Source organism: Sturnira hondurensis, unplaced genomic scaffold, assembly GCF_014824575.4.
Source record: "Sturnira hondurensis isolate 20B ecotype Veracruz unplaced genomic scaffold, ASM1482457v3 Scaffold0022201, whole genome shotgun sequence".
Lineage (NCBI taxonomy): Eukaryota > Metazoa > Chordata > Mammalia > Chiroptera > Phyllostomidae > Sturnira > Sturnira hondurensis.
The window spans coordinates 5,632,980-5,651,127 of record NW_028094832.1 but is presented as its reverse complement, the minus strand read 5'-3'; the positions used below and the strand labels follow the sequence as shown (position 1 = coordinate 5,651,127).

Sequence of the window (18,148 nt, the reverse complement as noted above, 5' to 3'; positions counted from 1 at the left end):
TTTCCAATTTCTGAAAAGGGTGTATCCCCGAAGGTAGATGTGCATCTTCTTACATGGCTTCTACATCATTTGTAGTCCTGTGGAAAAAAAATCAAACTGTGAATTGAAAGGCTGTACCTAAAGATGACGTCATGAAGCAAACTGATAGAACTAAACAGGGTATAGTGCTGCCTTTGTCTCCTGCTTCAGCAGCCCAGATCTAATTGTTGAATAATGTGCTTGGGAGGACAGTAGTGTCTTTCACTGAAATGCTGTGCAGAGAGTTCCAGCCAGGCAGTGTGCTATTTCCAGTCAAGTGTATGGGGGGTTCGCATGCTGAGACCAGCTGTAAAGATGTTGGCATTGGAGCAACTCCGGAGCCAGTTCAAATAGAAACTTAGGTTTGCGTCCAAAAGAGCTTCTGTGAACTAGAGGTGTTTAATTTTCAGCTCTCCTGCGAGTGAATGTTTAAATATAGTGAACTGCAATAAAAAGATAGGCTGTCCTTTGAGGTTTTGCTTTTCTTATAGTTTGTGAAAAGGGGCTTTGCTGTGTCTGAGCTGGTAAGGACCAGATATGATCCTCATTGTCGTAATCACGTAGAACATTATGTTTTGGTCAAGAGCTTTGGCCTGCATTTTAAGTTCAGTGTCATACATGTGTTTCTTACTGACTATGTTTGGTGTGAGACAAACAGCAAACAAGGGACTTCATCTGCATGGCCCACTTTTGAATCATGACCTGGTTTTATAGAAATCTGTAAACCATCGTAAAATAATACCCATAAAAATGATGTGTTACAGAAAAATGTTGGTAATTTGAAAAACTTCCTTTCAGGCACAGTCACACACGTGTATAAACTATTAATGCCATTTTATGAGCAAATGTTAACTTCTATTAAAGTTTCAATGAACTGTGTTTTCGACCCATTTTGCATAGCGAAACTAGCAGCGGCCCTTTCAGTCAGAGCAGTACCGTGTTGGCTGGTCCTTCAGAAGGTGCCTCATGTCTTGCTCATCCTAAAAACTGAAAGTCAGCTGATTATACTGGGAGGGGGAAAAATCACTTTATTTTCCTGAGTAGATTCAACTCAAATTATCTTAACGAATAACTTTCAGGAAGATCTGATCTCCAGATATCTTCTTCTTACTTTAATTCATTATTAAATAACCCAGAAACCTAAAGTTCTCATCTTTTCTTGGCTGAGTTTTGATGCCAAGATGGTCTTCCCATCATAAACCATTCCCTAAGAAAGTGATGTGTGTATGTCTAAAGCTGTGTATTTATATTAGATCCTGGATTGCCATTGTTGGAAATTTCCTTTCAGTTTTTTTTTTCTGTCGGAAGGACCTTCCTATGTAATTTCAGTAAATTTTAGAAAATTTTAAAACACTCAATGAGTGTTATTTTGATGAGGAGCAGGGTGACTGCCCTGGATGGGTAGCTCGGGTAGTTAGAGTGTCATCCCTATACGCCAAAGTCATGGGTTTGATTTTTGGTCAGGGCACACACAAGAATCAAGCAATGAACTCATAACTAGGTGAAACAACAAATCAATGTCTCTCTCTCAAATCAATAAAAAAGAAGAGTGGGGTGATTAAACTATGCTTTCTACAGCTTGTATTGGACCAGAATAGAATTATAATAACTCATTATTTCAACATAACTTCTTAGATATTACCCTACAGAACTTTCCTGGGTGATGTTTTCACTGGGATCGTGAAACAAATCTTTCCCTCAGACACTGCCAAGTTGAATGGGAATCCAGAAGATACAAACCATTTCACAGAAAGTTTGAGTGACCTTCCAGCTCCCCCAACAGTGACGAAGCAGATGTTGGCAGCCTAGGCAGCCCTCTCTCTCCAGCGACAGTGAGGTTTGCCCTAGCTCAGACCTCTGGGGCACAGACAGACCTCTGCTCTCTGTTCTGCGTCTCCAGCAGGAAGCGCCCTGCACTGTTTGCTCCGAAGGCCGCCCAGCCCGCCCCCTTCTCCTGGTTTGGTTTTCTTGGGGGCCTGCCTGCAGGTGTGACCTTACTCACCCACCTATAACAAGTCACTGTCCCATTTTTCTGAAGTTTAAAAATAGACCTGGCTAAAAGAAGACTGTAAGCAAGTCAATTTTATACTATCCCGGAAACTTATAATTATAAAGTTTGGTGAACTTCACGAACTTTTCCAACTGTGTTTTTGCTGCAGACTTGTGATTGATAGTGGAGGATCCCTGGGGCAGAGATGAAGCCATCTGAACGTGGAGAAGCTGATTGAGTTGCCCTGATGTGCACAGGCTCTGCAGAGTTAATCACCTCATCCCCAACCCAGGGTGATTCGAAATTAGATCAGCATTTTGGCAATGGTGTGGCCAGCCGAAATTCCGCCTTGCTTTTCAATATGTGTGTTGACTTCGTATAAAAGTTAACCACGTTTTCTCTTGTAAAGGAAGCTGGTAGGCCTGAAGAACACACTGAAGCAGCTACATTAAGTAGAAAGGAGGTGCTTTTTTCTTGAGGTAACCACACTCTAAATCTTCACAATCTGTCACAGCCAGCTCTATAATCCTAAGCCAGCAATATTCAAAATAGCACAATAAGGACTGTTAGCAAGATGTGGAAATTTTCTTGAGTAGTCGGAATATGTCCCAGAAGCCAGGATGTTTGCTGACCATTAGCTCTAATTTCATTCGATCTGTATTGGCTGACTGATGGCCTCAAAGTGGACAAATGAATGCGAATAGACTGAGATTCATGACTACTCAGAAAGACCATCTTGTCTCATAATCTTGCAAACTATATGTCAGCACACTCTCCCTGAGGGAGGCGTCGGCTGTCTTTATGACCCTCCTGGAAGCTTCTTCCTCATAAAGGGACCAACTGAAGCTCTGTCGTATGTAAAGACCTGAACTCAATACCCAGGGTTTGGGGGGTTATAGAAACAAAGTGGGCATTTCTCTCAGACATGGAAACCAAGGCCTCAATGCCTAGTGACAGTCTCAGAGTCATATGATTGGTTCATGGAAGAGCCAAGACTGGAACCCACTGGGATCCACTTGACGTATGGCCAGATGCTCACACAAACACAGCTATTTCAAGAGGAAGGCCGTTTACACGGCTCTCATCTGGCACAAAGTAATCACTCACTAAAGGCTGACTCCTCTTTCTCCATACTGTTAAAAATATGTTTCATAAGTTTATATGGCTTGTATTCAAATTTTAAAGGAAGTGCCTTCAAAGGCAAAATTTTAGATCTGGAAAGGATCTTGAAAGGGTTTAGCTTTTTAAGCACACTCTCCTCGCCACAGTGACTTTTTTGCAACAATAATGAAATATTTTTGCTTAGCTAGATTATGTGATTTAGATAAACTAAAAGAAATCTTTTTAAAGTTCAATTTCAGAGTTGGCTGGAAAACTCTTATCTATTTCTCTCTCTCTTACACTCATATATTATACTTGAGATCTGTGTGCAAACATATGCAGAGTTTACATAAATTTTAACATTATGTAAATATTTTGAAAAGTGATTCTAGCGATAAATTAAAGCAATTACATGGCCTATTTAAGCGAGCTATTTATGTACGTTATGGAAAGTTTTATTGAGAAAATATTTCTATTTTTTAAAAAACCTGTATTATAGAGATTTTATATCAGACCTGTCTTATTACTAAGATGTTAACATAAGAAGTATTCCTTAAGGGACAAAATTATGCCAGTTGTATCTATAATTTGCTCCGCTCTGACCCTGGACTATTTAAACTGCTTCCATTTCTGTGTGCAAACCCCAGTGGGTTTTTTAATGCCCTCAAATTAAAGGCTTATTTGGAAAATTTGAGCTCAGATGCACACTTATCCTGTTACCGCCAGCTTCTTCCCAATATACCCTCCCAACCTATTGGGAGGACAAGTTGTTAAAACCAAAGCTTGTTCTAACTATTAATTTCAGGTTCTTCACCTGTACCACATAACATGGAATAAATTGGAAGCAATAACCGTCACTAACTTTTCAAATTTGTTTTACTCCTACCTCCTGTCCCCACCCACTGTAACCATATGCGAAGATGTCTAAAAGAAAACTGAAAATGAATGGAAGTAGAAGCCCAGAAAACTGAATGAATGAGTGAGTGAATGAACGAACTGAAACATGGCAAACATGCTCTGCTATTAAATAACAGCCATAATCACAATCACACTAAAAACTAATATTTTTTAGCATCTTACTATTAGTCAAATATATGCCTAGTACTTTGAGCACATGAATAGTTCATGTGCTCAAAAAGTTAGTAGTGCACTGCTTAGCCAGAAACTTCATCATTGCCTTCACAGGTATTAGAACTACAATTAGGCTTTATTACACTAAAACATTCTCCACTTATGTTGATAATATTTAGCAATATTTTTCTGGCTAATTCCAAGAAAAACCAAAACCAGTTTTACCCTGCAATGTTGGCTAGATAGTCCATATGTACAGATTTTCTGTGACATTCTCAAGTGGCACAAATGCTAGGTGAGTGTTTTTTATAGGCTCCTCAGTTTTTCTTTCTGGGTAACGAAGCGTGCAAGATCAAAGTTAGGACAGATCTTCAGTGAACTCTAGGTTGGTCACTTTGCTGCTTTTATGTTTTCCCATCAACAGTTAGGCTTTGCTTCAGTGAGCCCTTGGGAGATTAATCTTCCCTACCACTGTGACAGCTAGTTTCTTTCCACAAACAAGCTGTCATGGTAGCTTGCTGTCTTTTGTCTTTCTTCTTGTCATCTTTGAAGTCCTCTGAGTTTGGCTGCAGTGATTCTTACAAGGATCTTTGTTCACTGGTAGTTTTGTGTTGTTTATGTATGAAAGGGTGAGGTTTTTAAAAATGTCTATGCTAAACACAAATCTGATTGTTTTACTTTCCTATAATCAAAACCTTTTTATTTTCACTACTGCTCCTATTAAAATTCTTCGTTTTGTCAAGCATGGTTTGCAAAACCCTGCAGAACCTCATCTCTACCTCCCTTGCCATTTTATCCCTTATTCCCCCCCCCACGCTTTGCACACTGTGCTTCAACTAAACTGAACTCACGTTGCTTGAACAATCCGTGTTCTCTCTCACCCGCAAGCCTATGCATCCACTGACCTCACTGCCCAGAACACTGTTATTTTTTTCCTCATCTGCCTCCCCTCTTGATTGGCCCACTTCTATGCTGCATAGTTAGGCCTCAGTTCCTTTCTCATCTGCTAGAAATGGTACCGTTTCTAGAGAGTTTAAATCTAGATTATCACATTCATCTACCTGCGCTATCCAGCAATTTTCACATTGCATTATCACTATCTACTTGTTTATCTGTATTTACAATAATGCATATATTCCTTAAAGTCAGAGATTGTATTCTATCCATGACTATGTTCCCAGCATGCATTACAGTGCCCAGCACGTACATACTTACAAAGTATTTATTAAGTGAATGGATGTGGGGCGTGCTAAGAGATGAGTTAGAAAGTATGAAGAGGGCAGATGTGGAGTTCTGTATGTGTCATTCAAATAAGCTAATTGTATTTGATCCCAGAGAAAATTTTGAGTTACAGAAAACTTGCTCTTAGACTTGTATTTTCATTTTCGTAGATGTTTCCTGCAGTGACCTGAAGGGTGAGTTGGAGGTGACAAGACTACTGACAGAGAGAGGGGTTGCTGAGCTCCTTGCCCGAGAAAGAAAAGATGAGAACCTTAAACTAAGCAGCCACGGGGATGAGGGGGAGGGAATGAATTAAATGGCTGTGAATAAAATAAATATTGTTAACTCTTGACAAACTATTTAAAATGGGGTGGGAGAAAGAAGAGAAAAAAGGTGGCTCAGAGTTCTAGCTCGTGCCTTTCTTATACTACTAACAATTATGAAGTGTATAAAAAGTCAAATTATTTGAGGACTGGTATTTGGATTGAGGGACCCAGCGGGTACCCAAGTGGGGATGCCAAGCTGACATTCACAAGTGTGGGTGTGGTGCTCAGCAGCAGCGGTATGGCGTCCGTATTTGAACATAACGAGGGCTTGCATTTGGATGAGATCACCCAGAGAGAACGGGTGTAGAGAGAGGAGCACTGAAGAGAGCCCCAGAAAGTGTGGGCTCAAGGCACACTCGGATGTAAGGGACAGCGACCCCCTGAAGCCGGATCAAGTCCAGAAGTGGGACGGGAGGTATAATAAAGTTCTTGTGATAGAATCCAAAGACAGGCTACAAAAAAACAGTTCCTCCCATTAATTACCAGACATGGGATGTCTAGAACTAAACATTTTGTGTTTCCCAAGCATCTGTTTCCTCTCATCTCTTTTTTCTGTGCGTTTTCTCTTGCTCTCTCTCTCTTTGTTTACCCATCAGTGTTCTGTGCAAGTAGCCAAGGCATGTTTTACCTTTGAATGTGTATAATTTCATCATTGCATTATTCACCATTCTTTGAATAAATTATCTGTAACTCTGACTTCAAAGTCTCAAAGCGAGAATCTGACCAAGTAACCAGAGGTCATGGTGTGACTGTGACTACAAAAGATGCGGGGAATGGGAGCAGGCCTTGGGAGAAGGTGTATGTGTGAAGACTGGGAATAGTTTCTGTAGTACGGTGTTGTTTAAAGGAACACATCTCAGGTTTTGATGTGCCTGTGAATCACCAGAGAATCTTGTTAAAGTACGGATTTTGGATGGTACATCTGGGTGATTTTGCATGCTGACCAGTCTCCCAACAGGAGGTGCTGCTGCTGCTGCTCTAAGGGCCGTTCTTGGAGTAGCACATTGTTGAGGACAAGTAGAGCAGGGGGATTCTCAGAGAGGGCAGAGTAAGGGCAGGCGGAGAAAAAGGAGAAGGTCGGAACTGTTGGGGAGAAGCCAAAGAATCAGGGAGTGTTCAGAGGCATCAGATGTTATAGAGGGTGAGAGATAAAATTGAAAGCCTCATTAGTATAAATAATGTCCACAATTTTGTGAATTCTTTTCACTAGTGCTTAGAAGCCTATGAGTGACACAGCAAGAAGATCCATGGCTGGATTCAGGCAGAGTTGGGGAGTTACCGTGCAGGAATATAAAAGGGGAATAAGAGACTTGACTATATTAGCCAGAAGGCAGATTACATGGAGAGACCAGGCAGTTTTGTTTCAAATTATACATTGCCTTTAAATTATTTTGTTTTATTTTTTAATACTGGAGAAAGACTCTATGACTGCATAGGAGAGAACAGTTTCCCATGAAAATGTGTGTGGGTGGTGTGCATGGATACGCATGTGTGCATGCGTATTTAATCCTCTTGCCAGGGCTATCTATCAATACTGTAAGCAGACTCTGCATGGACTCACAACAGTTCACTTGTTTGGATCGTCCAAGAGTATTACCTTTGGCATTACATGGGGGAATGTTCTCCTGCCACGCTGATTATGGAAAGACAGGACTCAACGTTTACACATTAGCAACCTTACAGAATGTAGAAGCGTGAGGGTGTGGTGCATGTGAATTTCTTTGGAGATTCAAAAAATTGTGAAGCTTAAAGTTGCCTCATCAAGGAACCTTTAATTCAGCTTCTTACTAGTTTTTTTAAACTGTCAAACTTTATTGAAAAGATTGAAGTAAGGTGGAAGTTTCAAATTCATGGTGCTTCCAAAAAACATTTTGAGGTGGAAACATTACAGGGGGAAATCAAACAATTTTCTGGTCAACTCTGGGGAAACCAGAGTTCTGGGAATAAAGTGATGTCCCTGCTGGGCTGCCTGAAGTCCTAGCAGGGTATTGGAATGACCCATATAACCCTGGACTGAGAGCAGCCCTCCCAACCTGGAGATGCTCCATTGAGTGCAGAGCTTGAAGAGCAGTGGTGAGGGGGGTTGGTGATACTCTCCAAGTCTATCACATTGACAGAATCACAGCTCTGTTGTGAACTGCAAATTCACAGCCAGGTTGCCTGCAGATTCCTTGCCATCCTGAAATAATCTGCGTAGAGCCTGAAATCACTTAAATATATAAATACTTAACTTGATGAAGCTGTTCAGTCCTCTACATTATCAGTCGTTTAACACATTCCTGCATCTAAGGTATTAGTTGTATTTTACAGCTCAACGAGGTCACATCTGGCAGCATTTTACCTGATCTGGAGAATTGGCGTGTTTCTGTCCTGACTTTGCAACGATGCAGGCACTAGAACTGGTTCTAGAACTCGCAACTGTTGGTCCTTGCATTGAATCTTCAGAAACCCTCAAGGCTGCTAAATATTTTAAACCTTCTAAAACAAATGACCGACTCTTCATTCGTTAGACTTTAATAGAGTCACATAGATAATTCAAAAAATGACTTTAGATGCAAGCTGAGCAGTAACTTAAGCTACATTTTCTGAAAATAATTTCCACTGACTAGTGTTTCCAACAAATTCATTAGTGACAGTTTCACAGACATCAAATAATGAACAAGACTTAATTCCAGTGCATTCATACTGTTCACCATTTAATACAGTATAAGAAAAACATTCATTCCATTTAAAGATCTGTAGTGAGAGCAGCTAAAATTGATCTCTTGATTTAAGCTATCTCTTGGGATCTGAAAATTCTACTTTGTGAAGATTTTAAAGAACATCATATTTGATTTACAGAGATGTACTTTCAGCTAGTGTGGAGTAAAAATTCAAACCTCTGAAATATAAAGCCCAAAATGATAATGGTTATTGAAGCTATATCTAAAGGTTGTTTATAAATGAAGGTAGGCTCTAGTATGACTGGGAGATTTTCCATTTTAGGTTTGAGTTTCTTTGAAAAATAAATTTTGTGAAAGTATGCATGAGTAAGTTATTGCCAGATATTTACAGGCATAGGCAAGAGGGTGAGATTTGTTTTGTTGTTTAGATTACCTGAAAACTTTGCTTTTATAAATTAGAAGTGTGAATATCTTACTATATCTGTCTTTGAGAATATCTCCAGCCAGATTCTTTGAGTTGGGTGGTTTTCAGAAGATATGTCAACTCTGGTTTACCAAGGCTTCAATCAGTGGCTGCTTAGTAGCCATCTTTCTAAGGAGCCCTGCCTTTCTCTAATGAGAAAACAAATTCATTTCTTAATGAACTAGCTGATAGTGTAGGAATCAATTAGCAGTAACATTTGATTTCTCCAAATGGGAAAATCCTAAGCATTATATTTTAGGTTCCCTAACATTCTTCACTAAAGTATTTTAAAATCAGTCTCTTAAAACATACTAATTTAAGGGTGATTGCACTACATTTAACAAATTGCCCTTTGAAAAAAAAAAGTCTCTTGAGACAGTACTTGGGCTTACCACTCTGGCATGTCTATTGTTAATTTCAGACAGACCCTAGACTTAATTTTAGAAGAGCTGGTTTAACTCTTGGGCTTACTATTAATTTGATGTGTAACTTTGGGTGAGTTCATCTATATTAGCTTTATCTGTTTCATTTGAATATGGAGGTGAAACTAATTGTCAGAGCTATTATGATGTCAAATGAGATAATACATATGAAAGCTCTTTAACATGAATTGATCTATAAATCTAATGAATATGATGATACTCTGCTTAATTTGACATTTAATCCAGTTAAGATAATCACTATTTAGTAGCACTGTCTCTAAATGCTGTCTAGCTACCATGCTTTAAATGTTTTTTAATGAATATTATGGGTGTCTTCTCATTGAAGCACAGAGTTTGTGTTACAGTAATGGTTGATGATAGCCAACCCTCACACAGTGCTAACTAGGCACCCACCCAGCTCCTAGAACTTCACAATATTAACCCATGTAATCCTCTCAGTAAACCTGGGAGACAGGTGCTGGTATTACCCCTGGTGTAAAATTGGGGAAACTGAGGCACAGAAAGATGAACTCGTTTAAAATTACAGTCAAATTAAATTTTCCCTCACCTTTCATTCAATTCTTAGGACAGACTTTGGCAAAAACAATGCACCATGAGAAAGGATATCATGAGCGTTACGTGGGTCTTGGATATAGAGATACAGGGACTTGGATATAGGGAACATTGTCTCTTTAGGGGAAAACAATGCTGCCTGCACACACGTTGGGATGACACAGAGTACATCTCATCTTCCTTTCTGGTTTTCTTTGTAATATTTAGTGCTCAGTGCTGGACGGTTTAGGCCTGATTCACTCAGATTACTTCCCTCTCCTGAGCCCAAGGCACAGTAGCAGGGAGCTAACCTAGTCGGAGAGGCCCGTCCATCTGAGGCTGTGCCATGAGTGAAGTAATTGAAAGGAAGAGCCCCATCCCCATCTAAACAGATACTCTAGAACTCACACACCCTTTATCTTTTCCTTTAGATTTAGATTTTGTTTGAATTAGGTTCATGTACTGTACTTCATCATTTTCACTTTAGGCATTTTCCATTCATTTAAACTAATTTCTTCATAAATTTAAATGGTTTTTTAACTTTCTTTTTATTGTTGACATTATTTCAGATGTCTTCATTTTCCCCTCTTTGCCCACCTCCACCCAGCTCTTGCCTTCCCCTTCCCTCTGGCCATCACTACACTGTTGTGTCTATGGGATGTGCCTATGAGGGAAGACCCCCCAAAAGCCGGAATTATCCTCTAGAGGGTCGGCCCCTTGTAGTACAGGCTTCCCCACTAGGTGAGTGTTCTAGGAACCCAATGTCTCAGTGCACCAGTTGGCATTGTCATAAGAGGCTGCATTTGGCTTCATTGAATCTTTTTGAAGACATTTTCAGTGCATTTGCCCGTTTTGCGATAGGTGATTTCCGAGTGCGCTTTCCCACACTACGTTGAGTGTTCAGCAATTTTTGACCCAGAATGTATGGCCCTTGTGCCTGCCCCACTTTCCCTATTCACCCAGTCTCATCCCAAGTGACTCTTTTTTGTTTCTCCCATGAAAAAAGTCCTCAGAGGAAAACGTTTTGCGGACATGGAAAAGGTGAAACAAAAAACAGCAGAGGCACTAAAAGGCATCCAAATTGACAAGTTCAAAAACTGTTTTTGAGTGGTGGAAAGAAGTCTCAGTTAGGTATATTGCATCAAATGGAGAGTACTTTGAAGGTGACTAAAGTTTAAATGTGTATGAATAAATACACAATTTTTATAAATAAATCCCAGGCTTCCTGGGTCCCCCCTTGTATATAACCCATTTTATCGAAGGTCTTTTATGTGTCAGGGATGCTACAAGGAGTAAGATGGTAAACATGGCAGTGCATACTATCTGCTTGTTGAGTGTAGGGACTAGAGGGAATAGAAAGACGAAAAGCAAACAATCTCACAGATGGAAGTAATGCACCGCTCTGAACAGTGCTACAGAGGAGAGAGGCATGACGGCCGGGGCAGCTGAGAGGGGGCGCTGGGCGGACCCCCTGATGATCATAAACTGTTTTCTCCTGGCTGTCTTCAGGCCTGCATGCGTTGTTGGAGACTTAGGGAGGCAGAACGGAGGGAGGGCGTGTTAGAAAGACAGATGGGCAGCAGAGTTGGCAAGACAGTGCACAACACACAACCAGTGCACAACACAAAACTAGTGCAGGACACAAAACCAGTACAGGACACAAACAGTGCACGGCACAAAACAGTGAAGGACCCAAAACCAGTGCATGACACAAACAGTGCATGGCACAAAACCAGGAAAGGGCACAAAACAGCACATGACACAGAAAGTGGTGCATAACTAAAGCAACAGTGCATATCACAAAAACAGTGAATGACATGAAACGGTGATTGACACAAAAGACAGTGTGTAGCAGTAGGTGGTCACAGGGAATAGTAAAAAGCAAAACTTAATTCGAGTAGCATAACATATATGTCCTTGAATATATCACTGCATATAGAAGAATATTTGTTATAACTACCATTTTCAAGAAATGTTACTGCATTTTCATTGCACTCAATTTTGTGAAAAGGGGAGGAACACAACAAATTTAGAGTGATTTATAGTAACATGGTAAAAAGACTTTATTGTTTGAAAATATATGTGTTAGCTTTATGGCAATTTCTTTATCCAGAATGCTGGATAAATGAGATTACTGTCTATATTTACACAAATATTTTAAGAGTATGAATATAATTACAAAAGCATTACTAGATGGGAAGACAGTGGACCGTGGTTTCTGGTTCTACCCAATAGCCAGAGCCCGGATAAATAGTAATGGAGAAATAATTGACTGCTTTACTTTCCCTCTACTTCTTATTACCATTTGTCATGATAATATTTGTTTATCTTTGTGTCCAAAATAGCAATGTAAGAATCATTCAGAGACTTAATCTTCCCTTTTTGCTGGTATATACTAACTATACCAGGCACTCAGTAAACATTCACTGAATGAATGCATAAATGAGATAAGTATATAATTAGTATATAGTTATACTAATTATATAATGAGAAACAGGTATGTAATTAGAAACTGTAAAAAACCAATGTGATAAACAAAAGTACTTTCAAAACTATGAGTATTCCACACATGAGAGGTGATACTATTTTTTTTTTGAATTTTAGAAAAGATTACAAACTGCCAGGAGATAACATGTTAATTTTTTGTATTGGTTGCTTTCTTTCTCTTTATAAATTTTTTCAATTACAATTGACATTCAGTATTATCTTGCATTAGTTTCAGGTGTACTGTGTAGTGGGTAGACATTTGTATAATTCATGAAGTGATACCCCCAATAAGTCCAGTACCACCTGACTCCATACATAGTTATTGCAATACTATTGCCTATATTCTCTATGCTGTACTTTATATACCTGTGACTGTTTTGCAACTACCGATTTGTACTTCTTAATCGCTTCACCTTTTTCAGTGATCCCCTTAACTCCTCCCACCTGGCAACCCTCAGTTTGTTCTCTGTATCAGTGAGTTTGTTTCTGTTTTGTTTATTTTGCCCTTTAAATTCCACATGTAAGTAAAATCATATGGTATTTGTCTTTCTCTGACTTCTTTTACTGAGTGTGATACTCTCTAAGTCCACTCATGTTGTCTCACATGGTAAGATTTCATTCTTTCCTATGGCTGGGTAACATCCGATTGTATATATGTACCACATCTTCTTATCCAATTGTCTATTGATGGGGAAGAGGGTACCCTGGCCACCTGTAGGAGGGAATGCAGATTGGTGCAACCACTATGGAAGTTCCTCAAATAAAAATAGAACTACTTTATGACCCAGCAATTCCACGTCTGGTTGCTTTCTCTTTAAATGTTTACTTGCTAAGTGTTTCTTTTTAGCCGTGGTTTATAATACAGAGTTCTACTTGTATGGTTCCGTAATCCCCTCAAACCCAATTCAATTACTCTAGAGATTCTCAGCTAAGGTCAGTGAAGATTTGTGAAATCCGTTGTTGCCTCCTGAGGCCTCCTGTACTCTCTGAAAATGTGTGCCACGTGCTGTGGACCCGGTGCATTTTACTGGAAAGAGTTCCCATGACTTTCACCAGATGCCCAGAGGATGGGAACCCCCTACCCCAAGTTTAAGAATCGTTGTTTTGAAATTTTGTATTTTTGTTTTACTTTTTGTTGCTGTATCAGTACTTCTTTGTCTTTGAGATGTTCTTATTTTCTTTTTAATTTTCATGATTATATTTTGGTACTTTAAAATGTTTACACTTGGTCCGCAGTATGTGGTATTCTTGGATTATTATACGCCTCTGATCCCAGCCCTTCTCTCTGTCTCTCTTTTGTCTGGCCAACAGTGCGGGGATGTGCCAACTGCAGGCTGGTGCTGTCCAACCCTTCCGGGACCTTCACTTCTCCATGCTACCCTAATGACTACCCTAACACCCAGGCTTGCATGTGGACCCTCCGTGCCCCCACTGGCTACATCATTCAGATAACGTTTAATGACTTCGACATTGAAGAAGCTCCCAATTGCATTTATGACTATTTATCCCTGGATAATGGAGAAAGCCAGACTAAATTTTGTGGAGCAACTGCCAAAGGCCTATCGTTTAACTCAAGTGTGAATGAGATGCATGTGTCCTTTTCAAGTGACTTTAGCATCCAGAAGAAAGGGTTCAATGCCAGCTACATCCGAGGTATGTAAACCAAAGAGCGGGCCAAGCTTCTGCTTTCATTTAACATGCTCTCCAATAAACACAGGACCGGCAGACAGAGCTGTGATCTTTCGTGTGCATGTGAATGATTAGCATTTGAATTTGAGGGCAAGAAGATGTTCATTTTCTCTGAGTATTCTCATTAGCAATATATAGCTACCAGATCCAAAATCTGGTTACAGTAGAGCTGAATTCCTTTATATTGTTTATATGCAGAACATTTAAAGGCTACTTGGAAGATACTAGATATTCCACAGCTAATAACTAAAATCTGTAATTTTAGCATGTCTCCATTGAATGTTTAAAACATTTCTATTTAGAAATCATTTTATTTTTGGCTTTTAAGCTGTTGCCTTTTCAAGGAACCATGCTAGGGGACAAATATAGAAAATCAGAATAAAAATTTAAAAGAGCAATTTCTAACTTAACCTAATAAACAACATAACCAGAGGAAAGTCTCTTGAAAAAATGGCAATTGAAGGAAAGAAAATATATTTTAATCAAACATATTTCCCAGATTCTGGAATACCTTAGCATTTAAATAATTCTATTCTTTCTAAAACCTGTCTTTGCCTAACAAAAACCCAAGCTTCAAAACTGAGATGTAGTTACACAGTTTTTTTCTCTACAGCTTCTTAAGTAGATGTCATGTATCAAGAAAAGAACCAAGAAAAAGGCACCGCTATGAAAATGACTCTGATCATTATAAATTGTGTTTTTGGTGCAGGTTTTTTACTGTTTGTTATTGACATTAGATATATGTGTGGTTAATTGAAACTCATGCTTTAATTTTTCAAACAATGTTTTTTTAATTATAAAGTATTATAGGAAGTTAGCAAACTACAGTCCCCTACTTATATACCCCCAACCGTAACCACTAATACATGATTGAGAGACACGCTTCCTTCTAGCCTTTTTATTTTAACAACACGTGTAGAGCACTGGGTTCATATTGCGTAAGATGGGTTTAGGTCAATAGACCTGTAAACTGCTTTATATTTTAAAAGTACACTAAAATACATAATTCTATTAAATTCCATCATGGACTTTTAACTAGAATATTTATTTTAAAATGGCGTTTTTACCCTACACCTATTTTGGTATGTATTAAAATATATTCGAACTAGCCTTCGTATGAAACCAGTATTAAATAGCATTTTTGAGGCGGGTTCCTTCTCTCTCAAATCAGTTCATAATGTTTCACAATGTCTATTGTATTAGCATAGGGCTAAATCTGTTGCATTGTTTAGTATTTTCACATATGTGCAGAAGGAATAGGCTAGTGTAGGAATAGGCTAATTATATTCCAAAATTTTGGAATTTTGTGCATATAATCATGGTAATCTATATTAATAATCAATACTAGCTATACACAGACTATAGCAGAAGCACTACCCTAGTGCTTTGCAAGTATTAACTTGTTTAATCCCTGTTTAATTCCTTATTTAATCCCTGAGCACCTGTGTCATAGGTGCCATTGTCCTTCAATTTGCAGATGAAGAGACTAGGGTAGAGCAAGTGAGCAACATGTCCAAGGTCACACAGCACAGTGGAGGAGCTGGGATGGGGAGCTCCACCATCTGCCCTTCGAACCACGAACTCAAACATAAAGGAAATAAAATATAGTAGTTCAAATGTAAATGAAATAGAGCTTAAAATTCCATTTTTGTTTGTTGTTGTATTAGACTCCCTCTCCTCAGAGGAATTGTCCTTGCCTTTGTTCCTGAATGACCCTCTTGGTAGGGAACATGAGTAGGGTATGGGGTGTCTGAAGGGAGAAAGGCAACTGTTAATCAAAAATGGAATTCCTAGTTATTATATTTAGGAATTATTTGAAAGTCACATATATTTTCAAAAATCTTAAGTGTAAGTCGAGCTTTCCTGAAACGGTTAGTTTTTAATTATGGTTTGTTTTTTTTCTAGTTCTAGGATTAAGAAAAATACTTGTTATTAACTTGGCTGACCGTACCTCAGAGGTTTAGGTGTGAAGCCCAGCCATGATGAGAGTTTAAATGGGTGGGACTTTTTATTGCTGTTATTATCATTTGTATGAGCTAATGCAGAGGGTCCAGTGAAAGAGGGGAGTGGCGGGCAGAGGTCAGTTGGTAGAGTGGTTGAGGGGCTGGGTGTATCAGACAGTTTGCGTCTGACGAGTCCATATCTGAGGTTAACATGTTTTGTCTGTTATTATGTTTTCTCCTAGTTGCTGTGTCCCTAAGGAATCAAAAGGTCATTTTACCCCAGACATTAGATACGTACCAGGTATCCACTGCAAAAAGTGTCTCTATTCCGGAGCTCAGTGCTTTCACACTCTGTTTTGAAGCAACCAAAATTGGCAAGGAAGACGGTGAATGGATGGCTTTCTCCTACTCAAATGCATCCTTCACACAGTTACTCGGTTTTGGAAAGGCCAAGAATGGCTACTTTCTAACTCTATCTGGCTCACAATGCTTGCTAAACAGTGCGTTACCTGTAAAGGATAAAGAAGACATTTTCACAGAAAACTCTGAGCAACTTTGCATCGTTTGGAATAATTCTTTGGGCTCTGTGGGTGTAAGTTTCAAAAGAAATTACGAAGCAGTTCCATGTGATTCTACCATCAATAAAGTTATTTCGGGGAATGGGAAATTGTTGTTGGGCTCCGATCAAATTGAATTTGCCTCTCTAAAAGGGGACATTTATAACTTTCGACTTTGGAATTTTACCATGGATTCCAAAATGCTCTCCAACCTCAGCTGTAATGTGAAGGGGAATGTGGTCGACTGGCAGAATGACTTTTGGACCATCCCAACGGTAGCTCTGAAAGCTGAAAGCAACCTGAGCTGTGGTAAGTCTGTGGCATGTTAACTGTTTGTTTAAAGCATCGTTCTATGAATATGTTTGTCAACAAAAAATTATGCATACATTCATGTATCTAATTATATATGTGTGTATACGTATATAATTGCATTATACATATGTGTATACATAGTACCTGTATGTGTGAATGTGTATGTGTATATTAATTAGCATTAGTTATATAGCATTAATGAGCTCTTTTTATTTTTAAAATGTTATCTGCTCAGCTATTTATATAGGCATTTGATTAGAAGCCATATTTTTTCAATCAAAGCTTTTGGTACTGCCATTTTTTAAGTTTTATTTATGTCATAAAATATCACACAGTTTTTACCACCAACAAACTGTAGTTATAATTATCATGTCTCAAATAGAAATGTTCATACCAGGCCGGAAACAAAAGAAATTAATATTATTGTTTTTAATCACATAGGTGATACAGTTAAAAGCTGATTTTTATCATCCTGGAATGAAATTTCCATTATGTTATTTAAATAAACAACCACCACCTAAAAGCAGTTGGTATTAAGGATCACATTGTCCATTTAAGGAAAATCTTTGATAATCAGAAATTATCATTGCTTTCTTTGAACTTTTCTTTCTATTTGTTTGAAAATGAGCTTTATCATTTGTTTCAAATAATCTATTTCTAACTGCATTTTGAGAGACTTTAAGTATGACTGTATTGCAAGTAACTAAATGCAAAATGCTTAGAGAAATCTATGTAAAAATATATTAAAATAGACATCTGTCAAATATTCTCTAGTTACATAAGTCAATTTTGGAAGCCCTTATTTTAGTACAGGACTAATCAGACACAAAATGTAAGTTTCATCATCACTTTTGCATGTTATATGACCAAATCTAAGGTGTAGATAATATATACTTTTTAGTCACAGAGAGAATGCTCATTAAAGGATAGAAGAAGGGGCCTAATATTAAACAATAATTTGTGTGTAACTTTGGAGGGGATTCTGTCAGAAATCTGTTCCCAGTACTTTGAACTAACTAGGACCCCTTGTGAAGACCTGAGGCCACCTCCCCAGTCCTGGTGACCTGTGTTTGCCCTTCTGGCCTGGGGAACTGCTGTCATCTACCCTCTGTGCGGGTAACCCATTTCTCCATGTGGTCATAGCACTCCTGAGATGTTGGAGGCTATTCAGTGATGTCATTGGCGAGCTATTTCCTTGTGAGTTGTTGGAAAGAAGGTAAACCACGACCCTATTCCAGAAGGAGACTGTGGAACTTTGTAAGAGCTAATGGTGTTCCCTAGCTCCTCCTGGTCTGATTGGGTACAGAACACTTTCAGGAATTCCTGAGCAGTC

At 38.8% G+C, this 18,148-nt stretch overlaps 1 protein-coding gene across 5 annotated transcripts in view; it reads left to right on the top strand.

The window, feature by feature from the left end:
* Positions 1-18,148, top strand: part of ADGRG6 (adhesion G protein-coupled receptor G6) — a 131,176-nt gene that overhangs the window by 49,530 nt on the left and 63,498 nt on the right. For all 5 annotated transcript variants that reach the window (XM_037034748.1, XM_037034753.1, XM_037034752.1 and 2 more), the window contains exons 3-4: positions 13,626-13,967; positions 16,189-16,812. In XM_037034748.1, coding sequence (XP_036890643.1) covers positions 13,626-13,967; positions 16,189-16,812 — 966 coding nt within the window. The remainder of the gene's footprint in view (positions 1-13,625; positions 13,968-16,188; positions 16,813-18,148) is intronic.